Genomic DNA, 25,716 nt, shown 5'->3' with positions numbered 1-25,716 from the left:
TGTCACAGCTGTGTATAGCCCTGGAGCATCTGAGAGCCAAGAATCCAATAATTAGTTTTCACAGGCATGAATTCGGTGTTCATAGTAAGTTCTCCTGATATGTTTCTCTTGCTTCTGAATGGGTATTGCAGAGGTCTGCCAGTCCCTGACACCCTCACCCTGCCGCCCTGGTTGCTTTAACTGTGTGTGTATGTGCTGTGTAGTGGCACGTTTGCATGATCTGGTCACAGTTCTGAGGGGACTTGCTCAGAGCTCTGTTTCTTGCATACTGTCTTCTCCAAGCCACCCTTTGTAGGCGAGGGGAGGTCTTGGTAGGAAGAGGGACTTCAGCCTCACTGAAATACATCTTCGCAGGGAGATTAGGACGAAAATCAGAGCACTAGTAGTGGTGGAGGAGCCTTTTGCTTGCAAGTGGCTTGCTTTAAACGTGGCTTGTTATTGCCTGAAGGTTGCTGTCATATGATGGCTGTTCAGTGTCATGTGGAACTGGAGTTTGTAGGCTCACTTTGATTCTTGATGGGTGGGTGCATATGTGTTGAAAATTGCTGTTATTAGTGATGACTGGCAGTCTCCATCAGGAGACTAAATACTGACAGAGCCCTCAAGACTGAACTCTGCTTTAAATCCAATGTGATTGAGGCGTGTTGGCAAGGTTACAGTTTGAAAAAAACTTTTATCTGCCACTCCTTGTCTGAGGCTCCAGAGTTACCAGGCTTGAACATGTCAGCAGTGCCTAAATAAATCCTGGATGGGAGGTCATTGAACTTCAATTCAGTGGTCACAAATTATGGTCGTTTGGTAAAGTAGATAATAAAAAATATTTCATTGCCTGATATCAGGCCCACTACCATCACAGAGGCATGACACTGGCAGAGTCTCCTGCTTTCATCCTCTGGAGAGAAGGTTCTGGGGACTTCTGGAAGAGGACTGAAATGGAGTACATTTGCATCTTGTTTCCAGTTCCTGCAATGCTTTTTTTTTTAATCTGTTGGCTACCAAAGCCCCTCTAACCTATGTAGGGGTTTTATTGTGGTTTCCTCTGCTACCTGACACTATGATATTTTAGTATCCCCTCATGACAAGGTACCTTCTTAACTGCGATTTCTGGACATTTTCAGGAAGTTACCAATGTTTTATTAAAAATCCTGTATGCCCTCCTGGAAAAGTAGCATCAGCTTCAGAAGCCTCAGGATCCCCATCCATGTTTCTGTCTTTCCCTTACGTTGGGCTGTCTCTGGCTTTGAGCTGGTTCTTCCTGGGCTCCTCGTGCCTGGTTCCAGGCTGGAATAGCTTGCCCTATTTTATAGCAAGAGAAGAGAAGTTGAACGTGAGCCCGGAGACTGAAGGAAAGCAGGGATGTGCAACAAGGCATTAACAGCACTGGTTACTGATCTTCCTTGACTTGCCGTGCTGCCATAGAGACCTCCTACCCGCTCCCCAGAATGGGTAATGTGCCAGGGTATCCTTGGAGCTGGGTTTTTAGGCCTTTCCCTGCAAAGCATTGTAAGGCTAAGCCACACTTAGACTATTTACTTTCTAAGAAAACTCAATTTCTTGGTCAAAGACTTTGTACTGTTCAGCTCTGCAGATACATGAAGATATTTAGCCTAATCTGAAATCACAAAGACTAATTGTACCTATAGGTAGGTGTGAAAGAAGCCCGAAAGACTGGTTTAGGGATCATAAAGGCTCCCTTTGCACTCAGACTGAATGCATCCCAAAGTAGTAGGTGGGTGTTATTAAAGAAGTGGTATTTTAAGAGTCTGTGATGAACACAAGATTCTTATAAATGCTGTGTGTTACATAAATTTGTCTATTCAGCCTTGACAAGGTGGGGTTCTTCAGACTGCATGGGGTTTGGATTATAACTGTCCATCTGCATGTCTTGTTTTGCAACATGAATGCTTCCATATCCTGTTTGTATTCCATCTTCCTGTTCAGGTTCTCTCCAGGCTTTGAATATACGCCAGGTTTTAGAGAGTGGTGTTACAGATTTAGTATCTCATATAGGTGGATCATATTTTATTTAAAAAGGTGACCACACAAAGTTTTAAAAGTGCTTGCTTGCCTAGTTCAGTTTAATATTTGCTGGGTTTGTTTTTTAAGTAATGCTAGCTAATACCATATCTTTACTGTATCTCTGCTTAAATATCTTAGATGGATTAAGGAGAAAAGTTTTGTTTCTCACTACTGTAGAAAAAGAGGTAGGCTTCTATCATACCAGGTGATGGTGTGATACCAGTCTGGTATAGACACAATGTAATTTTACACAGGTAGGCTGATCAAAGGTGATCTGCAGGGTTCTCTCTAGGGCTTGTTTCTCCTGGCTGCACTGTTTCAAAATGTGATTTACCTTGCCTATGGGGGGGTTTTAACACTTTTTTTAAAATCAAAGTATTGTTCCCCCTTGTGAAAATCCCTGTGGTCACAGGAGTTCTACCTCCCTTGGTGATTCCTTTTTTTTTTTTTTTCTTCTTCTTCCCCTCTCCCTCCTTTGGACTGTTCTATTATGTTTCTTCTGTAGCTGCTGAGGTTTCTGAGGATAGATTCATTCATATATTCAGTCCATAAAGGCACAAGTTAAAGCCTTTTTGAGAACAAGATGGTTCTGAGTTAATTTCAGTGTATGTGGTTGTTTTCTTTCCTTGTGTTCTGTTTGGTTATAGCAGACAACAAAATCACTCTTTTACATTGGATAGTGATGTTTTTTAATATATAAAAGTTAATCCCTGAAAAGAAACGTTCAAGCAAAAACCAAATACTCCATAACCTCAGTCCTTCCTTGGAAAAAGGGAGCAGTGTTTCCAGAAGATGGGAAGTGCTCTGGTCACTCTGTCTGGAAAAGAAAATGATACTGTTACTGCACTAAACAACTCTTTCCTCATTCTTGAGTTTCTTAGCATCCTGGTCACAGTGACCTTGTGTGTTTACAGAATCTTTGATTCGAATAGATTAAGAGCATTTGCTTACATGCCTGACTCAGCTTTTTGTTGACTATAGATAGCCTTGTCCTTCACTTGAATCCTTCCTGACTTATTGTTGGAACATAGTAGTTTTGTAGTGCTGTAATGTATACTTCAAGTTATGAAGTAATACTAATGATATCTCCAGTAAAAAAAATATTAAGAAAATAATAAACCATGCTAGAACTTGGTAGAACAGACTGCAAGGGTTTTTTCTAGAGCACTATAGAAGGCAGTTAGCAAGAGTCTGCACACGAAGGTGCTTGCAGAAAATGTGCAATAGAGGAAGTTATAAATGTGTAGAAAAAGGGCAGTAGGGCTCTTAATTTTCCATATAACCATGATGATGTTGTGATCTTGAATATCCTGAAGTTGACTGTAGCTGTCCCAAAAGGTTTCATGTCTTTCAGTTGGCAACTTACGAGTAGTCAATTCCTGAATGTGCATGACTTCTTTTCTCTTTCTTATCCCATAGCGCTGCTTATTCAGGCTCTGCTTGGTTAATAAATTGGTGGAAGAGCTAATAATAACCAAACAGAAAAGGAGCTGCAGATCACAGTGTATCTTATGTAGCCTTGCTGATAAATTGGTACACAAAAGAGATTGTTCTGAGGGGAACTGATCACTGCTGGAAGGAAATCTATCGGTTTCTCAAGTGGGTTTCCCCTAAGAGGGGTCAGTTGGCTTTCTTGGTGGCATAGGTGGTATCCTTGTACTGTACACTGCAACAGGGTGTGTCTGGACTGAAATTCCCTAGGTGCTTTGCATGCTACTGTAGTAATGCAAGAAGTACATGATGTGGTCAGAGTGTATCTTCAGTTATTTTCTGCTTGAGCTCTATTGTTGAAGGCTTCAAAGTGGGTGAAAACAAATATCGTGGCCTAAGCCTTCCCTTCTGTAACAAAAAGAAGTAGGTAGTCTAATTTTGCATTTCTGATGATGGTGGGTATTTTTATTTTATTTTAAATCCTCTCTGCAGTTGCTGACAGCCATGAGAACAGCTGCAGTAATAGTTTTCACTCTGTACCACTGGTCTCATTGGCTGTGGACACTATTAACCAAACGGAGGCATTTAAAAACCTGGATATAAAATGATTAATTCAAATGCTGAGAACCTGCTGAATAATTTGGGGTGCTGCTTGCTGGTCTGTTTGGTTTAGGCTGACATTTTCTGTTCTACTGCAGGGCCACCTGAGCAGAATTTTTAGCACCTTCTTTCACTTACGTTATGATAGACTGCATCCTATATGCACGTGGGACTTCCCTTGGATACTCCTACTAAGAAGGTTTCCCTTTCTCCGCATCCCTTGAGTTCCCAGATCAAGGGACTAGAACAAGGCTGGGGTGGAAGATGAGTGAGTGGCAGTTCTTCATGTTCCCATGGCAGCTCTCAGGTTCCCCTAGGTGGGCTGGCACAGCCTGAGTTTTGCAGACGGTGCCTTATCATCAGAGTGCTCTACAGGAGTTAAAGCAGCATTAAATCTGGGAGAGAGAGTAGCTGAGGCACTGGTCTGGGATTCAAAAGATCTGAGCTAAGAGCTAGACATTGAACCTGCAATCCTTGTGAAATGTGTATTTCTTTGTGCCCCTGGGAAATTACTGTCTCCCTGTCTTGGTTTCCCACTCCAAAAAAATGGGGTCCATTCTGCTCCTATTTTCTGTTCTTTGTGTCTCTTCGTACTGGTTTTCAAGGCCAGGAACTGTATCTTAGTACATACAGGAGCACTGACTAGCAGAGCTAGTCCTGAACACAGCAGGGGCTTTTAAATGCAGTTGTAACACAAAGAACGAGTGATTCCTTCCATCAGGACAGGGCTGTTCACAACTGTGTGGGAGGAGATGGCAGCGCTGCCGCCTCCCAGGAAAAGCTTGCTGTTGGATTGGAGAGGCTTGAGGGCACAGAGTGGAAGGGAAAGCTCTCTCCCATGCTTAGCCCCGAATGAGAAGACTTGTGAATTTTGTCTTTCAGCTCGTCTGCGTCTTCTGTTGAGGTGGATGGTCCAAAGTGGGTTCAGCTAGGGAAGTCTCAGTAGAATTCTGAAGCAGTTTTTTCTGCTTTGCAAAGTGTAAACCTCGGATATCTGGACTGCTTTTGCAAATGTAAAATTCCATCTCAAAAATTTCAGAGGAGAAGATAATTTATAATTTTTCTTGTTTGTGCAGGGGAAAACTCAGCCAAGATATCTGCAGACTAAAAATAATGTCTTGTAACTTCATGGTGACTTTCGCTGGAGGCTCTCCAGATATTTTTCTAACATGAATTAATGAAATCCCAAAATATCCCTTGCAGCCTAGTATTTTTTTATCCTTGTTTTACAGGTGAATTAATAAATGGATGAAATTCTGGGTGCCTCGAAGGCACTGGAAAAGCATCAGTAGGACCAATATTATACCAGTAGGACCTTTAAAGCTTGAAGTAAAACAACTAATAATCAAATTTACAGTTATATTGTGCTTTCTGATGTCCTGTGGCATTAGTTGCTTTTCAGTTCTTAAATGCTTCCTTTTTCCAATTTGTCAAGCAATGTACATATCCCTTATTGCACCCAGATAATACAGCAGGATAGCTAGATATTTTATCTTTATTCCTATTTTGTGACCAGCTTACATTTGGTGTGTCAGGTATCCTCAAGACTTCACCTTCCAACCTAATTTACACTTAACTCAGAAGCATGGCTGCCTGCTCTTATCTGAATTCAGCCCATAGGCAATGGCAGACAGGCACACAAATACAACAGTAAATAAGTTTCTGAGCAGGGCAGTTATCATAAGAATTGCTTAAGCATCAACCAGAAGCGCCAAGACCAGTAAAAATGCTATCTCAGGCTGGCAAATGTGCCACGTTTGCTGCCCACAGCAGAGAGTCTGCGGAGAGTTGGTGCAGCACCTTTGGGCTGCCAGAGAGGAGGAGTGGTAGGGAACGTGTGGGAGTGAAGCGGAGAGAATGAAAGTGCCTCAGGGGATGGAGGCTGAGAAGGAGCCAGTGTAACAACTTCTACAGACTTGTGAGCTTCCAAAAAAAAAAAATGCCAACACTGGAGTATGAAAGATAATTTTAGGTCCGTTAACAAAACTTCCAGAAGATACAGGGCTTCAGACTGGTAGTTCAGAGGTAGGCTGACTTTAAAATAAACAGAAAAGCAGATTGATTATTTATTTATTTATTTGCTCTAACAAACTAAACTATGGTTTGGTTACTTGCTGCTACAGTTGCAAAACGATTTGATTCTGGAAGGAGGTGAGCCTCAGATGCACTTTTTACAGCCTTGCAATTGAAAATTTTGACTGCTGTTGCCTGGATCAGATCATTTAATTTACAGCCATGCTGTTTCGAGTATGTAACTATATGTGCATAGACTTGGCTCAGTAAAAGATACGAGAAACTTGTCAGGATGGCCAGTAAATGATTGGAGGTATAAATATAGATAAATAAAAGTCAAGGGAAGACAGCCTGAATGTCTAGGTCCAGTGCACAGTGCTCAGGAGATAGAAGTTTAGGCTAAATATTATAAGGACTTTCAGTGCAACCTTGCCAGATTCCTGAGAACCTGTATATCAGTTTGGTTTGTGATAAAGATTAAAAGATCAGGGGTGTTTAGTGTGGAGGGAGTTAGTTTGGAGGGGATTGTTTTGGTTTGATTTTTTTTTTTTTTTTTTTGGTGATATGTGGAAAGTACAAAAGTCTTTCTGATATCACTGGCTCCCTTGGAAGTGTGCATAAGGCCGTTGATACTGACTCCATATTTGTACATTGTACATTGCTGCAGCTCCTGCGGGACACAAAGAGAAAACACGTCACTCTGTCAACAAGAGATTTCTGTTCTGGATTGGTTTGTGAAATGTAAGCTGATGGAAACCTATTGCATTCTTTTTAACATTGACCTGGTTTTGTATTTAGAAACTCTCTGAAGTACCTTTCAACAGGCAAGCCCCAGGTTTCAGGGCAAAATATGCTCTTCCCCAGTTAAAGATTTTACAGTGGCAACAGCACCATCTTATGTAGATTCTTCTCTCTGTAATATAGACAGAAGGTTTAGCACTGCATTCAGGTGATTAAATGGACCTCAGATTGATGCAGGATAGGACATTGTTGTGTTCTGTAGCAGCTGACGTTGAGTGTAAGGTGGCTCATCACATGAAACTGGGGAACATAAACAGAGCTCAGGTAACTGTGGGGGAAGCACGCACATCAAAATTGGTTGGCTAGAGTTTGGAAGGAGTATGGGCTGCAAAGAAAACACGTGAAGCAAGCTGAGGCAAGCTAGCCCTTGTGGAATCGTGCACAAGATCATCTGTGACCACAGATTTCATTCTGACAGTTAAGCCTTTGTCTTTGGATGCAAACTTCTGTGAAGGATGTATCAGACGGATAACTGAGGTTGTTCCCACAGTAACAAGAATGTTAAGGTGTTTCTTAGCTTGAATAATCATTACTGGAGATGCTTGTCTAGTATTGTATTCTGCGTGACAGAGGCTGTGCTGCTTTTATCATTTTATCTCTTGCTGATGGCTTGTGTAGGAATGAGTATTTTGTGCAGCTCCCTGCTGCAACCAGCAGTGTGTGATAAAATCCCCTGAGAATAAAAGGCAACTGAAGAGCTGTGGTGATGGGAAGAGAAGAGAAGCACTTACCCTACCTACCTTTTACATAGCTGTTGTACTGTGGAAGAGGGTTTTTTTTTTTTTTCCTGAAAGGTCTTATTACCCTTTGGTCACTACAGAGGAAGCTCAGGTGCCTCGCTTGGATGAGGCAGTCAGCTTTCCGATGGCTAAAGTTCAGACAGACAAATCCCATGGTGAGTGGTGGAATTTACATTATTTTGTTTGTTCACAGTTAATGTGTGTTCTGTTCTCTTGACAAGGGCGTAGCTGGTCCTTAAAAGGAGAAAGATGCTTGTTTGTGTGAGGCTGGCTACAGCCTTCTGGATCCCTTGGCACCTTCAAGGGGGAAGAGGGACCAGCAGTGGAGCATGGAGAACTGCAGAAGAAAAAAGCTTCATGAGTGCAGGATGGAGAGACCAAGTCAACATAAAGCCTTCAGAGTGATGAATGAGGAATGCCAAGAAGAGCAAGGAGCAGATGTGCAGTCAGGGCTTGGGTAGAGAAGGAAAAGAAGGTGTTTTATTGGAGGCTTAGAGGGGACTGTGCGGAGTTTGTTGCAGCCCAAAAAGTCCTCTGAATGCTGCTGGTCTGTAAGCAAACCTAAAAACCTGCCCTGGGAGCACATTGTGGGTAGGAGAGGGTTTAATCACAAATTCTTCTTTTTACTCTACTTCGCTCACGAGGACCAGCAACGAATTTTCAAAGTTCCCTTGTTCTAGTTCATGTTCAAGCAGAACGAAGTTTTAGGCTGTAAAAGTTCCTTTGTGTGTTTTTGGTCTATTCAGAGTTTGTGCTCTTTCCCACTGAGGAGCGAGGAAATGGCTTCTGCACAGTGTCAGTGGTCACCTCTTTGGCTTTTCCTTTGATGCCATTTAAACAACAACAAAGCATGCAGAAATGTTTAAGAGCAGAGGCCTTTTGGCCTTTCTAGATACCCAATTAAGGATTCAGGACAGATGCTTTTAAACACCTGGCTGTATTTTCTTGAAATCTGCCGTTTTGGCTGGAATACATGTTATCGTTCTATATAACTTCCAGTGCAGCCCATGAAAACACAGCCTTTTGAAGGAAAAGCAGTTAATGAGCTTTGCTTATGAGTATGTTTATGATTTTTCAGTCTGATTTTGACATATTACTGGCATTGGTGACATTTTTGTTTCCCTTCACTTGTATAGAAATAGAAAGATTTTAGAATGTGCTAAGTACTTCATATAGGCAGTGTTGCACTGGGTACAGTTATATGATAGAGAGAAACATTAAATATATGCATCTGTATCTTGTGTAGGACAAGAATCTTCAAAGAGCTAGCTGTAGATCAAAGCCCAGCCTGTAAGGTGTAATCAAATAGCCTGCTGAATAAGACCAAAGAGGATGAAGCCTTTTGGTAACAGCAACCCTGTTTTGTTTTGCTGCAGACAGTGTATTTTTTTATGTGAGGTGTGAGTTCGTGGCGTCCCTATTTACACACGCACGTGAATCCAGTGCACATGTGTTACTCTCCTCTCCTGCATATGGTAGAGCTGTAGCTGCTCTTAACTCCTCCATCATCCCACCCTCGACTCCTTTCCAAAAGTTTTTGAAAACCAGTACACAAAACACATACTCTGGAAACTAGACTCGGTAGAAAGCTTATGAAAAGGAGGTTTAAAAGGGGGTGGAGGGGTGTGGGGGAACCAACCCAAACCCCGCTATTATATTTGTATGTCCCTGTTGTTGCAGATGAGGCCCTATAAATAAAATGCCTGGCAAGCTCCCTGTCATGGAGCAGAGGAGTGTATTATTAATATGTGCTATGAGGATTAAGTTCTTAAGGAACTCTTCCTCCTTCCCTGAAACACTCCCAAGATTTCTAGCCATACACAAGAACACCTATGTATGATCCATACAGCTCTTTGTATCTCCATTGTGTACAGAGACCTTGTTCCCTGAGGGTTCCTCAGTGGTGTAGTAAGAAAGCTACGGAATAGTAAAACTTGGGAATTGACAATTATTGTCCTCTTGGCTATGTAACTATAAGCAGAGACTGCTTTACCTCTCATCCTGTTTATTAACTGATGGCAAGAAAGGCTTGTTTAGATTCTTATTATTCAGGTGCTAACAATATAAAGTGCTGGAGGATCTACCTTTGTGTGCTTCTCATCTAATGCAGTCCCAGGCGGCACAGAATGAGTCCCTTTTTGTGCAAGGTGACTGATGAGTTTCAGGAGGGCAGGAGAGTGTGTAGCAACCTGTGTTGAAAGATTGAGGGAAGAACAGGAGATTGCATACTGCAACAGTAGGAGCTTTTGCTGTTACTGCTCCTACTGTTAGTGAGAGAGAGCGAGTCTGAGAGAAGAAACATGAGGTGTTCTGTTATGAAGCTGTGAAATAGAAATGAGAGCTCAGGACAGATGATAAATCAGGAGGCCATAGCTGCTTTTAAAGAAGGAAAAAAAAAGCAGAAAAGTGGGTTTGGTGAGGAAGATGGGTCAAGGGAAATTCTAATATGCCCAAACTTGCCTTAAAATAATTGAAAGCATAGTGCCATTGCTAGCTTCCTGACAGCTGGTTGTTACTGGAATCAACAGTTGTTTCAAGGAAGGCTCAATTAAAGTGTCACATAGCTATAGTTAACTGGCACGTGACTTTTGTTTCTGCAGCAGACTTTCTTATCGCAAGCCTTTAATGAGGACCATGTAGAGAAGGGGTTTTTTTCTCCTTGGGGCTTTTTTTTTTTTTTAAGTGAAACTATTGAACTTTCCTCTGAAGCAAAATTTGATGTTAAGTCTATCTTATTTAAATATCCTTAACATTCCTGTCCAAAGATCCTGTATAACCTGTGACATACACACAAGTAACAATGGGGAACTCAAATGTCTGTAGCATGTTTTGAGTTAGACACAGTTCAAGCATTAAAGCAGTTTAACTGTCTTCCAGGTGGGTAACAGATCACCATAGGTAACAGATCTAGGTTACTAGGTAACAGATCACCATAATTGTGAATTGTTATTACAGGAAAATATCTAGGACTTGCTGGGCTAAGAGAAGATCTTGCCCTTAAAGTCCAATTGTCTTAGTTTAGTAATGAGACATGATACGTGGGTGAAGCTGAAAAGCAGCTAAAGGGTGTTGTCAGATAATGCTCTTGTGAGGTCTTTTGGGACTAGCTTAAAATATTCACTGCTGTCCCAGAAGAGAGTGTGCATCATGCGAGTGATTCTCATCTGTACCTGTGCAAAGTTTTCCAGGTCATCCAAGAGCCACTAGTGAAGTCACCTTGAACCCATTTGACACTGAAAGTTAAGAAATGCTTGGATGATCCAGTCTGGTGACTCGACTGTGGGGGCAGTAACCTCCAGCTGTGACACTGAAACAAACACCTGGGAGTGGCACAGTGAAACTGAGCTGGCCACTTCCAGAGTGATTACACCCTATGTACCCAGTGCCTTTTCAGAAAGGGGCTGATGTAGGCTCTGTTGGCAAGGAAGAATGCTTTTCTTTTTGTTGTTGTTCAGTAGTTGTAGTGTGAGCTTGTCATCGGCCTGTCCCCTCACAGGCAGCAGTGCTCAGCAGGCATTTGTGGAATAATGTCCAAAGGGTTTCCAGAAGGGAAAACTGGGTTAATGCCATCACCATGGAATTTTAAAAGGAGGCACATTGTGCATGAGGTAGACTTGGAGATGAGCTCCAAGGTGTTGGGAAGAGAGGACAACAAGGTGTAGCACAGTCGGCATAGGAAGGGAGTTAAATGAAAGCACTGCAAGGCGATAGTGCAAAGAAGTACAGCAGGACTGCATTATGCCTTGGAAGAAAGAGCATGGTGGAGGGGAGAGCCAGTGAAGGCTGTCCTCTGCAGTATAAAATGGGAGATACACCATAGTAAAGAGGTAGGGGAGGAATGTTGTCTCAAGACCTGAGTGGTATCTGCTAGTAAGAGAAACACTCTGAGAGGCCAAGGAGGTGTTTGGCATTGTAGATGAAGAGGAGTATTGAAACATCAACTTCAAAGAACAGAGAAAGATGTAGAGAGAGTCTGGACTGATCCTCAGAGGGGATCAGATGTTGGCACTAGTCATGGTGTCAGAGGAGCACTGTAGAGGGGCTGTTCAGGAGCTGGGCTGCACAAATGTCAGGTTCTGAGGTGAACAGCTCAGTGTTGGAGGAGGCAGTCTGCAAGGTGGTGCGCTTGTGTCTCCTCACTAAGGACAGCACATTCTGTGCTTGAGAGCTGCAAAGGTGTTAACATGAGCTAGTTGTATTAATATAAGTGCCAGGAAGGTGTGTCTGTAATACGAAGGGTCCTGCATTTCACCTGAGCTGGCTTGATTGGCCCAATTTCAGTTAGTCTTCACAATCCTGGTCATGTATTTTCAGCAGTTGTGTATGTGTGTAGTGCAAGCTGGCGTTCCCCTCTTCGTTTCTTTTATAGTGTACCACACATATATTAATAGCACAATAATGTTATTACTTTATAAGATGCTATCGTCTCCGCAATATAAAGCAACAGTGTGGTTCACAAAGGTCTTTTGGCTTTCTTGTGTTCAATAGGAAATAGCCCGTCATCTCCGACCTACAACTCTGCGTGCTGTCTTTGGGAAGAACAAGATTCAGAATGCTGTCCACTGCACAGACCTCCCTGAAGATGGACTTTTGGAGGTAAGACATGCTAGACAAACATGAAAAGCTATACTTGACACTGTTTTAAGCTGTTGAAGCGTTCTATATGTGGAGTAGCTCTGCTGGAGACCAGCAATCAGCTAGAAACAAAAGCAAAGAGTTTATTAAGGGCACTTAATGCATTAATTCTGATACTCTAAAAAATTCATCCATGCAGTTTTCTTGAGTGAATATAGTACAATAGAGTATTTAATGAAATGAAAGTCAAGAGTCTTCTCTTTGGCTGAATGTGTCCTTAGGATTGGATATCAGCACCTAACAGTGCTTCAGCAGGGGCACCTTCTTAGCCTGTTCTTGGATGACCACCATGAGTCCTGATCTGGATTGTCTCTACAGTGAGCTGTGTAGGGCTTGGAATATTACAGACACTAGGGATTCAATTTCTCCAGATAGGGTCCAGGTTTATTTGGAGACAGCCATAATTATGCACATCAGCTGGTATTTCCTGTGTTTTAAATTAATTTACTAATTATTATATTATTTTGGCTTTGTATGCTTACATTAAAGTCCAATAAAATGGGAAAATGTTAAATTAAGGGAGTTTATAAAGACAGAAGTACTCGCTATGAAAACAGAGCAAGCTCACTCACTTAATTCCGTGCCTCAGAACTAAGGTCTGTACAAGGGGGTTGAAGCGGTGTGTAAGCAAGCGTATCTTGGATGGATCTCTGCATCAGTGCAGATGTTTTTCCAGCACATGCATAGCTTCTGGTTTACTGTCTACATGTATTTGTGTGTGTTTTGCTGTCAGACTATAGCAGAATGATGGAGCAGCAGGAGTTTTCCTAGCTTGGGTAATTTTACACAGCCAAAATGGTGTTTTCATTGAGGGGAGAGGAAGAGCTAACTGTGTCACCATCTCCCTTTGTGAAATAAAATCAGATCTGTGGGTTAAAATGCTGTTTGCCAGGAAACCGCATCTAGTTTAAGGAATTCACTAGTGAAATTCAACACTGAGAATGATAGCCAGTATCAACAAATTTGCAGCTTTTTAAACCATTTCCAAGCTGTCATTAAAAGTTGACAACTTTTAGTTTCTGCCCAAAGGGACTGGATTTAAACAAGCAAACAGGTATTTGTCACCACATGCCTAAAATCCCTCAGTCACGGCTTTTCAATGGCAGCAGAAAACCAGGCATAGCCTGCAAGGGGAAAATGGAAGTCTCACCAGCACTCACAGAGTGTTTTAGTACTTCAGCAGAATTCTCTCTCGTGTCCACAGTCTGTCTCCTTTATGCTGGTGCAAAGCAGGTATAACCCCATTTTCCTGGCTGTTTAACTTGAGTTTACAGATAACTGTAAGTGAGGTGAGTGGGAAAAAGCAGTTGAATTGCTTCTCCAGAACAAAAAATGAGGCTGGAGTTCTTTCTCAAGGTCTCCACTACATGTGTTCATCCTTTGAATCCCACAGCTGAAGCAGAAACTAAGTTCTTGATCAAATACTACTCTGACTACACACTTTGCAGTTCCCATTGCAGACTGGTCATTTTAGCCGTCATTTATTGATTGTATTTTTTTGGGAGAGGTGTCTAAAATCTTTTTTTACCATAGGCATAATTATACACAGAATGTGGCTCTTACCTGTCTGTAGTTTCTTCTATAACAGTCCAGGTTAAGCCAGCAGTTGTAGAGGACATGGGTCAGTGTTCTTTAATGAGTAAACAAAGGAGTGAATGTTTCATTCTGATTGTTTGGCAAATAAGCATTATAATGTAAACTATAGAAACCTTTTTACTGCTAATGCTTTCATTCCTGGAGTATCTTTAGATATGTGTTCTGTGAGAAATGTAGTTGCCTGAAAACTTAGGTAAACAAAATGAAAAATAACTTCTGGATTTGCTGAAGCGCAAGGACTTGTCAGAACTGACGAAAAAGAAATAATACAGTATACACAGAGATCATCCTGGGGAAGGACTTTTTTCTCAGTGAGCTTTTCTGTGAGAGGAGCTCAAATCCAGTCACAGAGGTCTCATGTGCTGGCAAGCAGAAACCAGACCTTTCTCCTCCCTCCACCCCAGTAACTGTAACAGCGCTGTACGTGCTGGGCTAGAGCAGAGTGACTCTGTGGCATATAAGACAACCATAGAAAGAAACTGAGTCAGACTTAACATTTTAAAGAAGTACGCTGTTCAGTAAATGGCACGTTCTCTGATGGGTAACTGAATATTTTAATATACTGAGTTTAACAGAGCAATTATTCTCAGCCTCGGAGGAGGTGAATTCAGAGATAGGTAAGGCACTTGTCATTGAGGAGAATGACCTTAGCTGTGTTGGCACAGTGGAACTTGCTTTTCAATATAGAGTTAGACTGTGTTTGTTATGTCCATGTTCTAGCAGGTGATGTTGCTGAGGTGATGTTAATGCTGCTCTTGCTATAAAAGCTTTACATTATTGTAGGACAATGATTAGTAGAGGAGGAGTCTGGAGCGAATTTCAGAGAGAAATGTGACCTCCTAGATTTATACTACAAAGATGAAGGATCCTTTTTAAAACCCCAAAGAAAATGAATTCATCCCTAGCAGTCTCTCCTTTCTTCAGGTGGCATTGTTTTTTGTACAGTGTTAATACTCCTGCTGCAGTTACTACCCAGTAGGGCTCCAGAAACCAGCCTGTATGCAAATTCTTGCACTCCTGTTTTGCTGATGAACAGTAAGTTTGGCAATCTGAATCCAGAGTTTCATTTTGAACTCTGGTGCTGAGTTTATCTGAGCTTGCATAAGCCGCTTCTCAAATTTTGCCATGAAAGTGTTTGGCTCCGAAATTCTCTATGAAGATGTTCTGATTTATATTTCTCTTCTCCAAAATAAAATACTAAATACAACAAATTTTAGAAAGCAAACTGCAGAATCATTATTACAAATAATGACACAAAATTTCTAACACTTTTTTCCCCCCAATTCCCACTATATATGTTGGTGGGGTTTTTTTGGGGGGTGGGTTTGTTGGGTTTGGTGTTTTGTGGGAGGTTTTTGGTTTAGTTTTTGTTTATATGTTTGTTTTGGGGTTTTGTTTGTTTCTTGGTGGTGGTGGTTTGATTTGGGTTTTTTCCAGAATAGGAAATAGATTAATTACTCTTCTGAAACTCAGTAGACTTTCCTGGAGAGAGGATGCTGTGATGTAAGCTTTCTGAAACTCTTGGTGAACCAGAGAGGTGGACCTCAGGGAACTGTTAGAGCCCAAAAGCAGACAGAGCCAGTCTGATACACTGTGAATAAAGATGTTTACTGCCTTTGATTCAGAGCTTCTGTATAACCGTGACCATGTTTGATGGCTGAATCATCCTTGTCCAGAGGTTCCCACTTGCAGTGCAGCCTCTCCTTACAGGTCTAGGGGTTGCAGAGTGGAAGTCCAAGTATCTCTGAGCTAGAATTGAGCCCAGTGGGTTTGTACAAAGAAAGCCTTAGCTGTGTCTGTTGGCTGGCCTGTGGAGTACTTATGTGTTAATGCTAAAGCAGCTTATTAGAGGTCCCAGCCACAGTCCTGACTGTTGTGGTCACATGTTCTGTGTGCACATCTGCAGGGCCAGTGGTGCCCAAAGGGTCTTGGAGGCAAGATGGTCCGAGAGACTGCTGCAGTTGCCACTTTGTGGATAGGAAGCTGAATAGGTTGGTCTGTATGTTAATTGGTTTTGTGGCTTTTGAACTTCCAGAACCAAACAGAGATGGAAAGGGGAGCTATCTGATTGACCTACTATCCTATCATGGGCCTTAAATGCACAGTACTTATGGAAACACAATAAAGACATGTTCCTGTGTAGAAGGGAGCACACCGGTGCTTTCCTGAGGACTCGGGTATCCTTAGTGCCAGATACTGCTTATTTTAAGATTTCTCCACCTTTCTCTGCAGTTTTCGTCACCCACAGTTTAAGGTCTAACTGAAATTTGAGAAGTGTTTGCAATGGCAGCTGTTGTCTGATTGTGCAGAAATGGAGCCTTCTTAGAGGAGATGAGGTAGGTAATTGAGGGCTAGATCAAATGCTTGCTGAAGTTAATAGCCAAACTCTAGGTGACTTTGGTTGTTCATACTTAGTTGACAGTCACTAGGAAGGGCAAGGTAGTGACCTTTCTCCCAAAAATCATGACCAAGGAGTACTCGGGGAAAGGAGATAGAACAACGCCGTCTCGGGAACAGCAAGGACTCGTTAACTAAGTAAGGGTCAGCTTGTGCACCTAGCTTTAGACCACTATATTTAATTAATGTACTACAGCAGTTTTTCAGTGGTTTTTTGTTAGACCTCTTTTCCACGGACCTGGAAAAAAGAAAGTTCACTTTTAATCTTAAAAACCCCTCAAACAAACAAACTAACAAACCCCAAAAGCAAATATCAGTGCTTGCTCCCTTCAGTTTGACCCTTAACTCCTGTCTTTGTTCTACAAACTACTTCGCATTTTAGGCGGTGACTAAAGCAAACTAGAATTAATGAATAACTCACTGGCTCGAGAGAGGAGGGGAGATGCAATTGAGCCTAAAACGCAGCGGTCACAATGGAGAAATCTGTGTATTTTCAGTTGTAAAGCTGTAACTGCTTCTTTTATTCCTAGTTTAGTAATACAGGAAGCCGGTGAATATGGATGATCTCTGACTTACTAGGCCAGACACTTATTTAGTCACTTCATAGACTTGTGTGTCCTTGTATCAGTACAAAATGTATTTTCACATCTGACAATGGATAGACACAAATAGCTCAGAACAGTCCGTTTTCTCAGCCTTGTCATCAGTTTCCCATTTTAATGGGGAGAGGAAGGAAAGGAGGAAGTAGAGGAGGGAGTCTGATAGCGATGGAGTATTTATGAGATGATGGAGTTTCATGAGTGAAGGCTAAACCAGCAGTTTCTTAACTTTTCTGATCAACTGATGTTGCGTAGGACTTTCATTCAGAGCAGGGGTTTGCATTTATTTCCCACATCCAAACCAGGTACTGTTCTACCTCTCGTCAGGTTTTTTTTTTCTATTTTAGTTAAAGCAGGTGATATTTGAAGCAAGTAAACAATTACAGTACTCACCTGCATTCACATTCCTTCTGAGTCAGGTAGAGCAAGGGCTGGAACATGCTTATTTTATACGCCAAGTGCGTGCTCTGTTTAACAGACTAGAGGTGGTCTTTCATGTGCACGTGCTGAAAGATGATTCTGTTTCTCACTGTCTTTGATCTGAGGAACATTTCTGATAAATACCTTGTCGAAATAGAAGCTTGCAAACCATTGGATCTGATGAATCATCATTCTCTAGACAAAACAAGTTTCCTTGAAATTAGTCATTCCTGGACTAGTTTTAATCACAGTATTATTGATAAAAGATATTGTGGCTACCAGACTTCATGGCTTATGTGCCTCCTTAAAGAAGTGAAGGCAAATTAAAAATCGGTCAGTGAAGGCCTTATTCACATCACTGGAAGTCCAGTGAGTAAAAGTTTCCACAGGAGGTGGTGCTGTACACACACCTCAGTTCCTTGGGTCTCAAGTGGCTGAGTACCTTTCAGATTATGCAGGAATCCACATAATCTGCAACCATTAAAAACCTGGTAGCCTAGACCTGCATTTACAACAAAACCAGTATTTCTGTGTTTTGGCACGCTCTGCCTATAAATTGTTGCTCACATTGTGCAGTTCAAGGTTTTTGGTTTTGGTTTGGGGTTTTTTTTGTGAGCAGTTCCATAAAGGCATTTGTACTGCAGGAAGACACTGTGGGGATGATAGACTGCACACATCTGGGGTGACCTGAATGGTCTCTCTGCTGAGGTGCAGCCTGCTGTGACTGAGCCATCCCTGCTGGCTTTGTGTTCCTGGTGTTCAGGCCATCAGGCAGTCTCATGGGGTTTCTTTGCATAATTAAAAAAATGCTTAATAGTCATACATGTATATGTGTGTGTGTACTGATACATTGAGGGAGAGGATGCTGCCCCTCGGTAAGATAAAAGTGAAAATGGATTTGCTATGGGATGGGTAAAATTGAAGTTCTGGGTGAAATAACCTTCTCCCTGTTCCCAGGGAAGATGCTGTTATTAGGTGACTAGTTCTTCTAGTGGACAATAACATGGCAATTGCTGCGGGAGTGTGCTTACATGTGCCTTTGCGTGTCTGGTATGTGTGAAACCACTGAGGGGAGTGGGCTCTTAAGCCAGTTTTCGTGGCAGTGGAGGATGTGCCAACTGCCTCCTCAGTCTCACATCCCCATGGGTGCTCTTTCCATGACTCCTCAGGGAGCTGCGTGCGTGCCTCCGCATGGCTGCTGGGTGCCGTCAGGCTCCACCTTGGGCATTGGGACTGTGGAGGGAAATGTGTCAGTTTTCAGTGTCGCAGGCAGCTTTCCAGCCAGGCAGTAGCAAGGACCTCCTCGAGTATCATTTGCTGGCCTTCTCCCTTGCCTCAGAGCTATTTGTGGCATCCACAGACATGAAAATAACCTATCAAAGGGGGATGATTTTGCTGTTATCAAAGAAGAGTGGGTTTTGTTTGTCTTCTGCGAGAGCTGTCACGGTGGCTGGTTTTTTTCCCTATTGCTTCTTTGAATTTCTGCTGTGCCGCGGTGCTCGAGAGCGAGGCTGGGGACTGGCAGCCTGTGCAACATACTGCTGGAAGCTCTTCTTTCCCTTGCTCAGCCTCGCACCAGTGGGACTGGCTTACTGTTTTGAAGGCGTTTAAGCAAACGAGTAGTATCACCCTGCTGTACGGATCAGCTGTGGCAGTCTGACGGATGGAGACTCGCACAGGTTCTGGCGCTGGAAGTTCAGCTGGTTGGATCCAGCCTTGGGGAGATGGGAGGGGATGTTGTACGATAAGCAGTGACAGGACAGGCCAGTTCAACAGATGTGTTTTGTCCAGACAAGTGCTGTGAGTGATGAAAACCCGCATCGTTTTCTTCAGACTTGGTATTAACTAAATGCTCTGATGGGTGTTAAGAGCTGTGCTGTTCCTGGGCTTGTGGTGCAGCGTGTCTTCCACCTGTTAGAAACCAGCTGTCCTTAGTCTGGCATTCCAAAAAGTGCCAGAAGCACACCTTATGCCTCCTTTCCCTTTACCTTTCTCTGGGGAGGCTAGGGGGAGGGTGGTGTTTTAGCAAGCTGTTCAGGGTGGACAGGGGAGCACTCGCCTTGCGGCAGGGGGGACACGACAAATGCTTCCCATAACCATTTCCGTAAGAACAGAGTCCTGTCACGGAAGCGCTCTGCTGGCTGCCAACTCCTGTTTTTCTGCTTCCTTGCCTGCCCGTTGCCATTGTCTCGACACGTGGGCGTGCTGCAAGGTGCTTGCTATCATCCACCCTGGCAATGCCTTCGTACGGGCGGTGAGCTGATCCATGGGGTGAGGTTATAGTGCAACAGCTTAGGATGGCTGGCATCAGAGGGATGCAGCTCTGTTAAAGTAATCTTTTTGGTGCATCAAGGTATAGTCCAAGCAATTTAATAAAGCATGTCAATGAATAACTCTCAGAAGCGTCAATGTGCTTAGTGTGGAATTTGTGTATGTCACACTCAGAACAAAGGTCTCCTGCATTGCTTGTTACCGATTAACTTGTCTGGTATTATGCAAGCTGCCTCCACCAGCTGAGAACTAACTCTCCCCATTCACAGGGCAGCGCAGCTTGTAAAACATTACACAGCAGAAGTGCATAGCATGGCAATGAACCTTTCACTGAGGGCATTTCAGCTGTACAGCATTTCCCTCAGGAGCCTTTAAAATATTAATAAAGAAGCCATTGTTTTTCTCAGTCATACGGCAATTTTGCAATGAAGTCTTTTATTAGGGGCCCATACTGAGCTGCATAATCCAGGGTAAGATGCTTTTAATCATCTCCAGTGAAAAGAAATAAAAAATTGGAGGGTTTGGGTGAGGTGGGTTTTTGGCGGGTTTTTTTTGCAAGTTTTCATCAAAGCAGTAGCTATTTTTGTCTGTCAGTTGGAAATTTCAGTCTCTCCTGGTACAAAATGATCTGTCAAATAATAGTTATTATGATTCAAGCACTTCTCCATTTTAACTTTGTGAGACTTTTTATCCAACAGCTGTGGGAACAGGTGGGAAAGAATCTGGAGTGTAGGAAAACTTCATCTTATTTGGTGGTGGTTTTGCATATCAGAGGATGTTAGGCAGCACTGGAATTCTGTCCCTCAACGTCTCCTGATGCTGTATATATACTTGTATAGAGACGTAAGCAATCTCTTTGCTTCAGCCTGCCTGAAGAGAAATTAAAATTATAAATAGGAATGATAGAGGGATGGATTCTGAACAGATGTTGGTGATTTCTCTTTTTCAAAAAAATTACATTATGGTATTATTAGGTCACTTGCAGCCTAATTTTGAACATAGGTCATATAATTATTATACTGGTGGGCCAGACAGGCAAACTAAACTAGAAACCTGTTTAAACAGAGTTGTGAAATAGTTCAGCTCTTGTGCTTCCACTTCTGGGTAAGATCCGAGGTCCAATTGCCCCTTGTTCTGCCAAGTCTGAGGTTTATAAGTGCCAGAGAGGAGTTAACAAGTGTGAACCAAGCAGCTCTTAAAGCTCTTTAAGTTTCACCTGATCCTGAAGGTAACCTACGTGATAAACAGGGCTTGGCTTTTGGCACGTGTTCGTGTTGCGCTGAGCAAGGTGATTTTGTGGAGGGGAGGTCAAGGCAGAGAGAAGGCGTGACACATCTTGATAACTCATCTGAGGCCCAGTTTGCGTCTTCGAGGCTGCTGCCTTCTTTCTTTCGCTCGGCATGTTCTCATTTTGAACCAAAAAAGCCCGGAGCCTCTTTCCATTACCCCTCTTTCTCCAGCTGAAGTGTAGTCACAATTTAGCTGCAACGCAGCTGCAGGATGGGCAGACCACAGTGAAGAAGAGCCCAGGGGAATAGCTTATACAGCAAAAGCAGTAGTGGGGCACTGTAGTTACACAGTCATGTGGAAGCTTAGAATCTCCCTTCATTTCTTGAGCAAGGGGTTCTGCACCTTTTTTTTGGGGTAAAAGAAGTACTGTTGTCCTGTAGCACACAGTGCTATGTGATGCAAATATATTTTTACGTGGATTCTTATTATTGACCTCAGCCAGTTGCACCTCCCACTTCTCTCTCAGAGGTCAAATAGGCAAATGATTAGCTACATCGGTACTTTCCGCTTAGAGTTTACCCCTTCCCTCATCAGTACAACCTCCTTGACTGACTACTGTAAGCTAGTGGTAATTAAGAGGAGAATTTAAGTCAGCTATCTGCATACGTGTGTTGAAATGCATGTGGAACATAAGAGGAAAAAACCAAAGCCAAACATGTTAATGTGGCTAGAAGACTGTGAACAAGATTTCCTGTCTCCCACAGATGCTAACACCATGAGGTATCTTGAGTTAAGAGTTTATCAAGCTCTAGAAACCACTTCTCCTTTCAGAAATAATAATAACTAATTATTCAAAGTGTAGTGTCATACCAGTATTGGTTTGGTGTTGTGATAATACTGAGGGCTTAGACACTGGCTGTGATGATCTTGTGCTAGCAACTGTGCAAACACGGGACAAGATGGCAGCGGTCACCTGAAAGGGTGTTGGCTGTAGTCTAGGGCTCCTCAAAGTCACCGAGCATCTTCTGGTTTCAGGAAGAGCTGGATCTTCCTCTTTAACCCCAAGTGCATTGGCACATGGGCAGGAGTGCTGTATCTACAGGTATATCTGAGATACTGAGGAATGCAGGCAAGTCTCTGAGCTAGAGGCAATTCTCTTCAGCGGCCAGAGTTGCTAAGTGACAAGTTTCCTTCTGCATTGGTGTCAGTGGTAGTTACTGCTGTTCTGCTGGGGAGAGACAGTGTGCCGAGACTATCCAGCCACAAACCGGGAACTGTGGGCTTTCTCTGGTAGCTGCTTTACTCAGACCAAGAGGAACTTGGTCACAGCAGGTGTCAGGAGTCTAGTCCTGCCATGACGGTACATGGTATAGCACACAGCAGGAGTGTTGAAATCACAGAGGGCTGCTGAGACTTGGAACGAGCTCTTGGCCTCTTAATACTGACCCGTTCCACAGGGGAATGGAGCTGTCTAAATTCAGTGACATTGCTCAGAAGGTACTTTGAGCACTACACTGGGGGAGCTTGTGCCATTGGTTTGGTGGGATGTTTCCTATCAGCACAGGGAGCCACAGTCTACACAGGGGCTTGTGATGGTGCATGCAAGGCCACTCCTTGTGGACTGGGTGGTGCTTTTGTTTGGTTGGTTTTTTCCAGGATATTGTGTTACTGTCTTGTCTGTCATAACTTTTACCCTGCTGGCAGGTGTAGCCTGTTGAGTCCCCTGGCCAAGTACTACCCTGCAGAACATCTTGATTGCTCAGGAGGAGCTTTAAATGCTGGCTGCCTTCTACTTCCTTTATTTGCTTATTGCTTTCATCCTCGCTTGAATCCGTGATGTGGGTGGAAACACGTTCTTGTTCTCTCTCTGAGACCACTTCTTCCTACCATAATCTGGTAGCTTGCGAGGACCACAACTTCAGTGCTCTCTGAGTAGTCTCTGAGTAGGCATTGGCAAAGAGCCCCCACAGTGCCCGTATGAACTCATCCAAACCAGGCTTTACTTAGATATTTCAGGTGCTAGCAGCAGGGGCCCTTTTCAGTGCTTTTATCCAGCGTTCAGGATGCGTTTGCAGCTTGCATTGCTGTCTGTGGCGGCGCACCTAGCATCTTGTCTGTACCTAACCTGACTGCTTCAAGGGCATCATACGAGAGCTCCACAGGAGCTCCTGATTTTGAGGCAGGCAAGTGTCCCTCAAGATAAGCGTGAAGTGCAGAGGCAGTGATTGTGGTGACTCAGTGAGCTGCTTGGGAAAGCAGTACTGGCTGTTGTGTTGTAGTTTTTCTTATGTGATGGGAGCGCAAGGACCTTTCATTCCAGTGGCTCTACCAGGCCGGTGATCTCTTCTGTTGGCGACCAAAGGTGTTGCTAAAGGAGGAGTAGAGCCTCCTGGTGGGAGAGTCCTGGGCTAATACGTTCAGCCCCAGCTACCGAGCAGCTGGGTTATGTTGTGGAGTGAGGAGATTCAGTGAACTTGTACCTTCTTATTAAATCTACAAGTATCTATACTTTAGAAATCAGTGGTCTGAGTCAGCACAGTAGTTACGTATGATGTAAAAACAACACTTTGTATTTTAAATAAGTTTTTGAGTTCACTTATTTTTCTTGTAGTGTTACAGAGCAAATAACATAAAACTCACTTTTTGGTGTTTTGATTATGGTGTAACGAATCATTGTCTTGTCCTCTCATTCTTGTCCCATCCTGTCTGGAATTTGGTTTTCTCTAATCTTTTATTTGATGGTACAATTTCCAAATAGCTTCCCTTGCCCTTCTCTTTCACTGTATTTTCCGAGTTGATCATTACCATACACAGTGTTTGAGGTGACTGACATAGCATCAAAGCAGAATGCACTCTATGTTATCCTGTAGTGTTTCTTTAATAAAACCTTCCATTGCAAAGTTTTATTTTTTGGTGCACAGGGGGTTTTTGTAGCCATTGTACTTAAGAAATTAACTTGGACAGTTGAAGTGCATGTGTATAAATTGTTCTGCCTTGGGCAGCCTGACTGGCTTTATTTCTTACAGTGCGTGATGCTTGAGAGAGAGGCAGGAGTGACTATCCTTTTTTTTTTTTTTTTTTTTTTTCTTCCAACAAACTTCCTGGAACTAAACCATCTTCAGGTTTGCGTGGGAAAATAATTCTTTATTTTCAGAACAAATAATACAGTGAGTAAGTAGACCCTCTTCTTTGACAACCATTTTTATTTCTGGATGGCTTGTGGCTGGAAGGATGGTATGAATCCATGTGTTTCGGTGTGTCAATCTAATGATTTAGTCGTGCGAATCAGCTGAGTGAACTGTAGCTGAAATGCATTTTAGGGGTTAGCAAGTGCATTTGCTAACAGAGTTGGCAGGTTTATGCTGATACAGACCAAGATTAATGGACAAAGAGATATTTTTGGGGGGGGGGGGGAGGTTCCTACTAGTGACCTCAAACTGAGATAACCTGTAAAAAATTATAAGACCTAAGTGTTTAGGGAGAGTGTACTGATGCTGAAACTTTAGGTCAGCAAAGACTCTCTGGATCGTGGGCCTGGATACCTACACTGAACCAAGGAGATACAGTGTTCTGGTGGGTTTGGGGAGAGGGTACTGGTGGGTGTCTGTCCAGCTGCATAAAAGGCACTGAGATGACTGACAGGCTCTAAATGAATGCAGAAATGAAAAAGCCTCCCATCTCCTGACTGCCAGTTTGGGTTCGGCAGAGATGAGGAAGGACTGAAATTGCTGTCATCTTTCTGGTGATGGATGAGAAGTGAATCTGTGATCTCGGCGTAATTCTTACTAGCATGTCTCCCTGTCAGCCCCCTCGCTTTGCCACGAACAATACTAACAGGGTCTCTTACCAAAACTGTCAGCCCAAGGGAAGAAGGGGAATGGACTGTGAATGCTGACGTGCCCTTTCAGTGCTGGGGTTTTCTTTGAGGCAAGCTGTAATGGATGGTACCAGCACATCATACCGGCACCAAGGTGTACCTTGGTCTGTGCCTCTGTAGACAAAAGCTCTGACTCCAGAGCTGCTCAGCTGGCACCTCTCCTCAGCACTGCTCTTTGCTTTGTTTTCTGGGCAGAAGGAGAATTAAATTGTGTCTGTAATTCTTACACTTGAAATCTTCAGGACACTTTGTGCCTGTACTGGGTCCTCTGTTATTACCAAGATCTTTGCTATCCCTTGGAAGACTGGCTGCCTCACTTGGTTTGCTTTCTTTTTTTTTTTCTTTTTAATTTTGCTGGCCTCTCCATGCTCTTAGGGCACACATTGTTCAGATGATAATCGTTTGTTCTCAGCCAGGGCATTAGACTGGATTTTGTTATTGCCTGCTGTATTAACTCCTGAAACTTTGCGGTACTGTGTGGAAGCGCCCAGAGGGAGCAGCCCACTTCATTAACGTGAGTTTTGCAGAGACTGGGTGACTGAAGCAAAAGTTCACGGAACTGAAGCAGCTCTCGGCTTCTTCCTCAGTGGAGCAGTTTGTAGGGTCAGAGCCAGAAGGTCACAGTTACTTACCTGTTATGACTTCCTGAGCATTATTGTTGTTTGTCCCTGAACAGAAGCTAGAGCAGGCATAGCCCCGTGCTACAAAGCAGGTAGATGGTTCCTGGGATCTGTAAGGAGAGTACTGATGTTAAACTGAATCCTGTTTCATCCCTGGGAAGGAGTGAGCACACCTGAATGTTAGCATCATTTGAAGGACGTTTGTGTGGCACCTGTGAAATGCGTTTGGTTGGTTTCGGAGCAGTTCCTGGTTTGGGTTTGTCCCCTGCCACCTTTGGGTCCTGTAAAGAGGCCAGAAGTGTGCTTGGCTCAGGGGAGCTGACCTTGCCCTAGGTCAAATGTGAGGCTTGTTGAGATGCTTTGTACAGGCACAGCTCCCTTTTCTGTGGTTTATGCTATACGCAGACCCTGGGAAAGAGAATAACTGTATTTCCTAAAATACAGAGTGCTTCAGAATACCTAACCCC

General features: G+C 43.1%; 1 protein-coding gene across 4 annotated transcripts in view; it reads left to right on the top strand.

The window, feature by feature from the left end:
• NME7 (NME/NM23 family member 7) overlaps positions 1–25,716 on the top strand; it is a 94,401-nt gene that overhangs the window by 65,265 nt on the left and 3,420 nt on the right. For all 4 annotated transcript variants that reach the window (XM_074852397.1, XM_074852387.1, XM_074852406.1 and 1 more), the window contains exon 11: positions 12,093–12,200. In XM_074852397.1, coding sequence (XP_074708498.1) covers positions 12,093–12,200 — 108 coding nt within the window. The remainder of the gene's footprint in view (positions 1–12,092; positions 12,201–25,716) is intronic.

Source organism: Strix uralensis, chromosome 2 (genome assembly GCF_047716275.1).
Source record: "Strix uralensis isolate ZFMK-TIS-50842 chromosome 2, bStrUra1, whole genome shotgun sequence".
Taxonomy (NCBI): domain Eukaryota; kingdom Metazoa; phylum Chordata; class Aves; order Strigiformes; family Strigidae; genus Strix; species Strix uralensis.
This window is presented reverse-complemented; position numbering and strand designations above follow the sequence as displayed.